Source organism: Arachis ipaensis, chromosome B01 (assembly GCF_000816755.2).
Source record: "Arachis ipaensis cultivar K30076 chromosome B01, Araip1.1, whole genome shotgun sequence".
Classification (NCBI taxonomy): Eukaryota; Viridiplantae; Streptophyta; class Magnoliopsida; order Fabales; family Fabaceae; genus Arachis; species Arachis ipaensis.
Window position 1 is genome coordinate 4,961,478 of NC_029785.2, and position 10,507 is coordinate 4,971,984.

The 10,507-nt window shown below is 31.4% G+C and overlaps 1 protein-coding gene across 4 annotated transcripts; it reads left to right on the forward strand.

The window, feature by feature from the left end:
* On the forward strand, positions 6,153 to 9,984 carry LOC107606811 (peptidyl-prolyl cis-trans isomerase CYP19-4). Of its 4 annotated transcripts, none has more exons than XM_021116325.1 (6): positions 6,153 to 6,329; positions 6,627 to 6,696; positions 7,292 to 7,339; positions 7,431 to 7,454; positions 9,301 to 9,483; positions 9,599 to 9,970. In XM_021116325.1, exons 1-6 carry the CDS (start codon positions 6,264 to 6,266, stop codon positions 9,676 to 9,678), a joined length of 471 nt encoding a protein of 156 aa, XP_020971984.1. In that variant the 5' UTR covers positions 6,153 to 6,263; the 3' UTR covers positions 9,679 to 9,970. The 4 variants fall into 4 exon arrangements, with proteins under 4 accessions (XP_020971984.1, XP_020971992.1, XP_020971987.1 ...); XM_021116333.1 differs by lacking the exon at positions 7,431 to 7,454 and adding an exon at positions 9,142 to 9,165; XM_021116328.1 differs by lacking the exons at positions 7,292 to 7,339; positions 7,431 to 7,454 and adding exons at positions 9,003 to 9,050; positions 9,142 to 9,165 and having other exon boundaries at positions 6,154 to 6,329.

Below are 10,507 nucleotides of genomic sequence, written 5' to 3' on the forward strand. Positions count from 1 at the left end.
ATTTTAAAAAATTATGAGCAACTATTTTTCTTTAAATGACAATTCACCTATTATTCGTTACCAAAAAAATTGGTATAAATTGTATAAGGTTATTTCTGATTAAAAAAATTAAAGTGTTTAAGATGATGAATATATCTTTAAAAAAAAATAACAAAAACATTTTATACTAATAACTTTGATAGAGTACTTGTTAACTTAATTTTATTTCTTATAAAATTTTACGGTTTAAAGTTTAAATATTTTGTTTTTCATTATAAATAATCGTCTTCTTATATTACATCTTTCTCTGTTTTTATATAAGATTATTCAAAAATAGATATTACCACTTCTAATTGATAATATATGTTATGTTTCACTTTTAATTGATAATTATTATTTTATGTTGTGTGTTATTCTAAAATTATTTTTGTACTAATAAAAATTTTACTATGAAAAATACAATGATCAACATGAAATATAATTTAGAAAAATTATATAAAGATAATGCATTATCAATTACAAAAATCACAATATCACTCTCTTCTGATTCATGAAAAACTTACTTCTATGATCCTTCCAAATATTTTTTATATATATAAATATAATTTGTATTTTCAAATATATTGGCTTTATCCTATCTCTATACTCTTCTATGAAGAAAGATATTGGCTTCTTATTTCAATTTGTATCTCAATTTTAAAAAAATTAAAAATATAATTTTTTTAAAATATAAAAATAAGATATGTCACTATGTGTATCCAAATACAAAAAATAGAATTTGGATCCTTTAAATTTTAAATTTGTATTTTAGAAGATAAAGTGTGATCTTCTACCTTTGAATAGTTTTTCTTTCATATTTATTCTTGATCCACCTATAAAATAAATGATGAAAAATCACACTTTATTCTCTAAAGTGAAATTCAAACTTTAGAGAATCTAAATTCTAAAAAATAACTCAATTCACCAAAATGGAAGCCATCAAAGAAAAAACAAAAAGGTAGATGAGATGAGATCCACCAAGAATGGAGGGGAAAAAGTTTTACAACACATGGTACGCAAGACACGGCGCAGTGAAACACGGGCCTAACTGAAATCGTTCATTCAATTTCAAAAACTTGATTCTTGTTATGTAAAGCCACTTTGAATGCCCCATTCCCTTGTTTCATGGCCCACGCATTTCCTAATAATACTTCCAAAAAGGCAAAAACAATATTATACTTTTTTAAGATAAAAATAATTTCGGGGGTATGTTACATTTATTATGTAAATTGCAATAGACTAATAGCTACAGCCTTATACGATGGAAATTTGTCCTACTCAAAATATTTGGAGTTTTGCTATCTTTTTTAATCAAGTCATCTCCTAATTAGTTTACTAACCCATTTAAATAAGAGTCAAATGTTTAAATTCTCTCTTAAATAAAGTTTTGATTTGCGATAAATTAATCTTTTGTTTACTAGACTAAAATATATTGTAAAAAAAAATAATATTACTACGATACTACTAACTAGTCTAATACTTTAACATTGACTTGTGCAATATATTCTTTTGACCTAAGAAAAACCATAGGAACCAATTTTAGTTAATTATTTATTCTTTAATTTTTTTTTTAATTTCTGTTTACTCATGATATTTTTATTTTTATTCCGAGACATACTTAAAATAGACTATTGTTGTTGTGAGTGCTTTCGAATCAGTTTTGAAACGGTGGTATGAGATAATTGCAAAAAACTCTGATATTTAAGTCAATAAAAAATTTATGCAGGCTTATGAAAATTGAGATTGAATGTTACTTAAATTTAATAGACTATTTATAGAAAAAAAATATGACTTAATTATCACTACTAAATCATCTTTATTGTAATAGTGGGTGGTTTCTTCCTCTGTTCCTCAATATGTAAAAAGTTATCTGTATTAAGCAGATATCTGCATGTGGATAATAACATAGATAGTGGTGGAGAGCAATAACTTTTCTTGTTGGATTTTTTCTCTCCTTTGTGAGGCCCAAGTCCAACATTTTGAGGGTATCTCTTTGCACCCATTGTGCCACAACCCTAATCAGATTTTTGGGTCAATTTGAGAGTGAGAGTGTAGCTAGTAGCCACAAAGAGAGAAAGAAGAAAACCAACTTAGGTTGTTCGAGTGGTCAACTCACTCGTCCGCTTAAACAAGTGTTAGGAGTTTGAATCCTGCCTTGTGCATGCAGCAACCCATTAGCCAGCGGCAGACCCTTAAATGGAGCTCAGATCCGCGACATATTAGTCCTTGACCTGTCGATTTGGGGGATACCGTGGGCAACTAAAAAGAAGAGGGAAAAATAGAATTTTCGTCAGCTCTATTTTTTGGGTATATTTCATCTTCTTGCTTCTCATTTATAAGCTTTGGTGTTTTGATGTTTTGGCTGGTTATATGCACATTTTTTGTGCTTTGTTTGAGACTCTCTTGTACCTCATTTGATTGTAGTGGAGTTATTTCATTGGTATAAACGACCCGTAGTTTTTACTTCTCACATTGAGGAGGTTTTCCACGTTAAAATCTTGGTGTGTTCTTATTATTGCCTTGCTATATTTACTTATTCATAGTTGCTGCCATATTGTGTTGTAAGTGCTTTCATATTATTCTTGTGTTGGATATTTGTGTTGTTTTCACTGCTAGGCTCTTTCATTTTCCAAATTGAGTCATGCACAGATCGTAGTGCTCGTACCCCAAATAGGACGGATAAAAAAAGTTTTAGACTAATTTTTTTCACTATGAGCTAATTTTATTGGGAAGTGAACAATGTATTTTGAGCCATGATTTTGTATATTTGGGTCATGATATAAACAATTTATTTTCTTTATCTCTTCTAATTATTCTTATTATTTCTTTTTCTACCACTTTCTCTTCACTCACGAATAACATGTGTCAACTTCAATGTCATTATCACTGTTGTTGCCACCATAGCAAATAACAATACTAAGTCGTTCTCTATTTCAAACCATAATCGGCTACAAGCATTCCATCTTTATAGTCAAATTAAAAAGTCGTACAAAGTTTCTTTGCACCACTGATAAATGATATAAGATTCAATTCAAAAATCCTACTTAATTCAAAAATCCTACTTAATTTTATTGGAGAGCATTTTCTTGGCCTTGTTTATGTTTTTAATACCGGGTTAAGTACCATTTTTGTTCCCAATGTCTTGGGTCAAAATCAAAATTGTCCTCCCAGTGTCTTGGGTCAAAATCAAAATTGTCCTCGACTTTTTTTTTATTAATATCATCTTTAACGTTAGAAATCGTTTTAAAATCATCTTTTTTACATTATATGACAATTTTGCCCCTCACCATTGCACTCACGCACATCGCCGGCTACTCCATCCTCTCCGGCCTCGCCCTCGGCATGGAGCCACTCTACTCTCAGGCCTTCGGGGCCATTTTCCCAAAACTACTTTCTCTCACACTCTACCGCTACATCATCCTCTTCCTCCTCTCTTTCCTACCAATATCCTTCCTTTGACTCAACAACTTCGCCATCCTCCTTTCCCTCCACCAGCACCCTGGCATCGCTACCATGGCACGCACCTACCTCCTCTTCTCCCTCCACCCAATTTGCATCTATCTTCGCGCGCAGGGCAGCACACACTCTCTCACGCAAGCCTTCCTCGCTAGCACCCTCCTCCATCTACCCTTTAACTACATCCTCGTCACGCACCTCCGCCTTGGTATTTCCGGTGTCATCACTACCGCAACCGCCTCCAACCCCTATAGGCCTATATTCTCCTCTCTCTCGTCAGACGCATCTGGATCACCGGCCTCCATTATCGCACGTGGTCTCCACAACGACTGCCTCATCGGCTGGAAGCTCTTCCTCTGCCTCACCGCTCTTAGCTACCTCCATTTGCCTTGAGTGGTAGTGGTACAAGATAATATTCCTCCTCTGTGATATCAGTGGCGTAGCCACATGGTAGAAAAGGGGGGCAATAGTCCCCCTAATTTTAATTTTTTACATATAAATTATATGTAAATTTTAGTTTAGTTCCCTTAAAATTTTATTTTAGTCTTATTTTATTGTGTAAATATTTTTGGCCCCTTTCTAATATTTTATCTAACTTCGCCCCTGTGTGAGATCCTCATAGACCATTTATCTACGTGTTCTCAGCATTTGGTTTGAGTTGTTGCAGTTAGTGAGTGAGTGAGAGAGGAAGAAGATTAGGGACTTGGACAGTGCCTTGTGCAGAGGCGGTCAAGTGACGGTTGAGGTTGAGACAGAGATAGAAAGAGGACAAAATCATCATATAATTAATATTTCATGTGAAAAGGATGATTTTAAACGTTGAGGATAATATTAATAAACAAAAAAGTCGAAAATAATTTTAGTTTTGACAAAAAATATTAGGGATAAAAAGAGTACTTAATCCCTTCTAATACCAATGGTTTATCTCTATTAGCATTATAGTCACAATTGAAAACATATAATTTAAGTTTATCAAGAGTCCCTAAGCAAGGATATAATGAGCAAGTAACATGCAAAAAGAATTTAACGGCTTAAAAATTTTAATCTTAAAAGAAAATTCTTATGCTTTTATGTTTATTGTTTGCCCATCAATTTTAATTAGTTCTAATCAATGTTGCGAAAAAATAAGTTAAAATTGCTTTGCTTTCTATCTTATTAACTATTTTGTGCTATATTATTAGAGTTTTGTGTAAATACAGAAATATAATTCGTAAAATTCATAGTATAAAATTATATTTAGATTAATTTTTGTGTTTTTTTTATGATTAATATTTTTGAAAATGTTATAAAAGAAGAGAATAATTTAAAATAAATATCCGCCTTAATGAAAATAATATTAGAAGTTACTAATAAATTATTTCAAGCACTAAAAAAAATTAATTAAAATATTGTAAATGTTATAGTATGTCTTCCGCAATCTTTAGTATGATACTATGATGTTTGTTGGCCTTGATACCTTCTGTCATGGGAATTTTTAAATAAAAGGATATCCATTAAAATTGATAATATTAGGTTATGAAATATCATATCTCTATTAAAATTGTTATTAAGTTTGAAGTAGACTAAATTTTTTTCAAAATTTACTATTTTTATCATTTTAGTTCTTTAAATTTAAAATATATTATACTAATTTTTAAAATTCTATCAAGTACGGATACTTTGTTGAATTGTCATATTTGCGTGTCGGACATATTTTAGACACGATATTTACCGACACTCATCCGATATATGTGTTCGCTGTGTACTGTGTCTTAATAAAAAATAAAAAAATTTTCTTCGGACACGCTCGGACACACCTAAATACTATCACGTGCCAGCGTATTCAGTCTTATTCTTAACATATATTCTTAAAATAAATTTAGATATAGTATATATTATTCTTTATTAAAACAAAAAATATTTTAAATACTTGATATAATTAAAATAAGATATTAAAAATAATTAAAAAAATTTATTTATATTTTAATATTAATAAAATATCAAAATATAATTACGATCTATCCAAAAAATATTTTATATTTTATATGTATGTGTGTCCCTGTGCATGTAAGATTTTAAAATTTGCGTGTCGGCGTGTCCCACGTTCTATCATGTCCCGTGTCAGTGTCCGTGCATCATAAGAAATTCAGCTTTAGATTCCATATTAGTCTTTGAAGTTTTTTAGCATTGAATTAGCAATCGAAATATTGAACTAATTCTGACTTACTACTTTAAATACATGGCTAAATGACGTCATTGGCGCTTAAATAAAGCCAAACAAAAAGACAAAAATGAGTTTATATGATGTATAAATTATTTTATCTCATCTTATTCTTTAAAATAATTTCGTTTTGTCTTATTTAAATGTCAAAATAAATAAATATTATTTAATTATATGTCTTAACATATCAAATCAAAACTAATTCAATATTTTATTCGTTGAGTGAATATTAAAAATGGTCTAAAGATTAATATGGGACATGAAACTAAATTTTATGAAGTATTATAATAAATTTTGAATTTTACAGACTAAAGTAATAAAAGGTGAAAATTTCAGAAACTTAGAAAAATTTAGGCGATTGAAGTTAATATTTTATTTTTTTCAATTTAGACCGCAAAGAAGTCCGTTCTGATTCGCAACGTGTCGCACACCCATTGGTGCAGATGACGAACACAGGGTGCTACCACATAAAACGACAGCTCCCGCTGCGTATTATTCCCAACACCCAAACAGAGAACAGTCACTCTCGAAAGACGAAACATAGCAGCTGCGAAGCTGAGATCGTAGAAGAAACAGAAAGAAGACTCAGATGGCGAAAACGACGTCGTTACTCCTCTGCTCTCTTCTCCTCTTTGGAACCCTAGCTCTAATCCAGGTTTCATCTCCCTCGATTTTCTATTACTTTTCCTTTTTTCTTCGGATTTCTATTACTTTATTGGATCGTGGAATTGCTGAGTAATTGAGCTTTATATTCTAGATCGAACTTCATTTCAATTTACTATGTGAACAAAGAAGTCACTATTATAAAACTATGTTAATTGGAAAATCAATCCAAAAATAAACGAAATGATAGAAATTAGAATTAGAAATAGTTTACATTGCAATTATTTAGCTCAGGATTCGATTTTTCAAATCAGTAAATTTAATTTTATGATCAATGTCTGGGTTACAGGCGAAGAAGGATTTGAAAGAAGTCACACACAAGGTTTACTTTGATGTTGAGATTGACGGAGAGCCTGCAGGTTTTTTATTTTTTATTTTTGTTTTTGTTTTTGTTATATATGAAATTCTAAGGTACCTTAAGAAACGACTCTCTTATTTATTATGATTTGAATAAAAATGTATGATCATAAATCTTGTATTGTAATCTTCTCTATTCTTTTCCTTTGATGCTACGATTCAAAGTCAAATAGTCAAATTAGGTGCAAGATGAAATTATCTTTTTGTCTGTGAATAGTATGTTTTGGATTTCTGCCTACCATAGTTTTTACAACTCAAATTGAGTAATGCTCTTCTGGCTTTCACAATCATCACTTCACATGTTCATATTAATCAAATATCAAACTAAGTGGTTAAAATAACAGGGAAATTGTTGGATGAATAAGTTTGGCATTTTGTTGATGGTAGTGAATGTGTGTCGAAGTGCATCTTGACTTATTTGACTAATTAATGTATACAACTATAGCAATAATCAGAATCCTCAATCTATATTTCAAGGGACTTTTAATATGTAGATTGCAGTCATATAAGAAGTGTAACTGATAGATGCGGTTTGTGTTTCCCTGATTTTGGGTATCAACGTTTGACATATTGATGCTTTGATCATTGACTTCCCAGGTCGAATTGTAATGGGCCTTTTTGGAAAGACAGTTCCTAAGACAGCAGGTTTGGTCATTGAATTCTTCATTTTTTAATTTCGGTGCTTATCATCTTTAAAGTTAGCTGAAACTATGTTTTGAAATTTTTTTATTTGCAGAAAACTTTCGAGCTCTTTGCACAGGTGCGCTCTTTTTGCTGCTGTTCTGCATAGTTATTTAATCTCAGAATCAGAGAACCCGCTCTTTGTAATTCATCTTGCATTGATTTGAAGAAATGATTGAGTAAAAAGTTTAATATTTATGTTTAAATATATTAGGTGAGAAGGGATTGTTGAGTGAATATTAAAAATGGTCTAAAGATTAATATGGGACATGAAACTAAATTTTATGAAGTATTATAATAAATTTTGAATTTTACAGACTAAAGTAATAAAAGGTGAAAATTTCAGAAACTTAGAAAAATTTAGGCGATTGAAGTTAATATTTTATTTTTTTCAATTTAGACCGCAAAGAAGTCCGTTCTGATTCGCAACGTGTCGCACACCCATTGGTGCAGATGACGAACACAGGGTGCTACCACATAAAACGACAGCTCCCGCTGCGTATTATTCCCAACACCCAAACAGAGAACAGTCACTCTCGAAAGACGAAACATAGCAGCTGCGAAGCTGAGATCGTAGAAGAAACAGAAAGAAGACTCAGATGGCGAAAACGACGTCGTTACTCCTCTGCTCTCTTCTCCTCTTTGGAACCCTAGCTCTAATCCAGGTTTCATCTCCCTCGATTTTCTATTACTTTTCCTTTTTTCTTCGGATTTCTATTACTTTATTGGATCGTGGAATTGCTGAGTAATTGAGCTTTATATTCTAGATCGAACTTCATTTCAATTTACTATGTGAACAAAGAAGTCACTATTATAAAACTATGTTAATTGGAAAATCAATCCAAAAATAAACGAAATGATAGAAATTAGAATTAGAAATAGTTTACATTGCAATTATTTAGCTCAGGATTCGATTTTTCAAATCAGTAAATTTAATTTTATGATCAATGTCTGGGTTACAGGCGAAGAAGGATTTGAAAGAAGTCACACACAAGGTTTACTTTGATGTTGAGATTGACGGAGAGCCTGCAGGTTTTTTATTTTTTATTTTTGTTTTTGTTTTTGTTATATATGAAATTCTAAGGTACCTTAAGAAACGACTCTCTTATTTATTATGATTTGAATAAAAATGTATGATCATAAATCTTGTATTGTAATCTTCTCTATTCTTTTCCTTTGATGCTACGATTCAAAGTCAAATAGTCAAATTAGGTGCAAGATGAAATTATCTTTTTGTCTGTGAATAGTATGTTTTGGATTTCTGCCTACCATAGTTTTTACAACTCAAATTGAGTAATGCTCTTCTGGCTTTCACAATCATCACTTCACATGTTCATATTAATCAAATATCAAACTAAGTGGTTAAAATAACAGGGAAATTGTTGGATGAATAAGTTTGGCATTTTGTTGATGGTAGTGAATGTGTGTCGAAGTGCATCTTGACTTATTTGACTAATTAATGTATACAACTATAGCAATAATCAGAATCCTCAATCTATATTTCAAGGGACTTTTAATATGTAGATTGCAGTCATATAAGAAGTGTAACTGATAGATGCGGTTTGTGTTTCCCTGATTTTGGGTATCAACGTTTGACATATTGATGCTTTGATCATTGACTTCCCAGGTCGAATTGTAATGGGCCTTTTTGGAAAGACAGTTCCTAAGACAGCAGGTTTGGTCATTGAATTCTTCATTTTTTAATTTCGGTGCTTATCATCTTTAAAGTTAGCTGAAACTATGTTTTGAAATTTTTTTATTTGCAGAAAACTTTCGAGCTCTTTGCACAGGTGCGCTCTTTTTGCTGCTGTTCTGCATAGTTATTTAATCTCAGAATCAGAGAACCCGCTCTTTGTAATTCATCTTGCATTGATTTGAAGAAATGATTGAGTAAAAAGTTTAATATTTATGTTTAAATATATTAGGTGAGAAGGGAACTGGAAAAAGTGGAAAGCCTCTTCATTTCAAAGGTAGCTCATTCCATAGGATCATACCTAGCTTTATGATCCAGGGAGGTGATTTTACACATGGAAATGGAATGGGTGGAGAATCAATTTATGGAGAGAAGTTTGCTGACGAGAACTTTAAGCTAAAGCACACTGGACCAGGTTAAATCCTTTATCCTTTTCTTCCCTTTTATTGTTTTCATGCTTTTTGATGACCAAAATTCATATGTGAATGTATAATGCAGTTAACATGTTTTGTTACTTTCCTTGTGAACAGGACTTCTATCAATGGCAAATGCTGGTCCTGATACCAATGGTTCACAGTTCTTCATTACTACTGTTACAACTAGCTGGTAATTAATATCTAGCATCTATATTAAGAACTTGTTATAGATGAAAACAGATAACTACTGCTTGCGGTCTGTTTTCCCTTAATTTTTTTAGTACATGTTCGAAGGGCATGAAATCACAATTTTTTTGTGCCATAAACTAATGCGAATGGATGCTTTCCACCAATGATTAGTACACTTGTTTGAGCTATGCTTGGGCCCACCTTGTCAATCAATGATGGAAATCTACACTTAATCCATTCAAGTGGATTTTTCAATGATCGATTCCCTTCTAATGTTATTCTATGATACAATCCTGCGTCAAAAAATATAGGTCAATTTTTACCAAAAAAAAAAAAAAAAAATATTTGTTGTTTAAAATAAAAACAGCAACTAATATTTATAGTTGTAGTCTTGTAGAATCCTTTTCAATATTGTGCCACATGCTAGATTGTTATAATCCATAAGCTGATTTCTCTCTCTTTTTTTTTTTGGGTAAGGACTAGGGATAAACTGATTTCTTTAATTTGAAGCACTATAGTGCTAGAGGAATGGTTCATGGAGATCGCACATTGTTGAATTTGGAAGATTTATCTTTTTTTTTGTTAGACAACGGAGCTTAAAAGCCCAAGAAAACTACCAGAAGGCTACTCGGGGCATAAAAACCCTAACCTTGGCCCAGGATTTTTTTATAAATTAAAGAAATTATTATTTCCAAACAAAAAATAAAACAATATTATTTACCAAAATAGAATTTTTTTTTTTTTGGGATATTGCATCCAATTCACCAAATGAGTAGACGAACTGTGTTCGCCCAGTAATTAGATAATTGCTCCTCAACCGTGGCGAATTAGTTA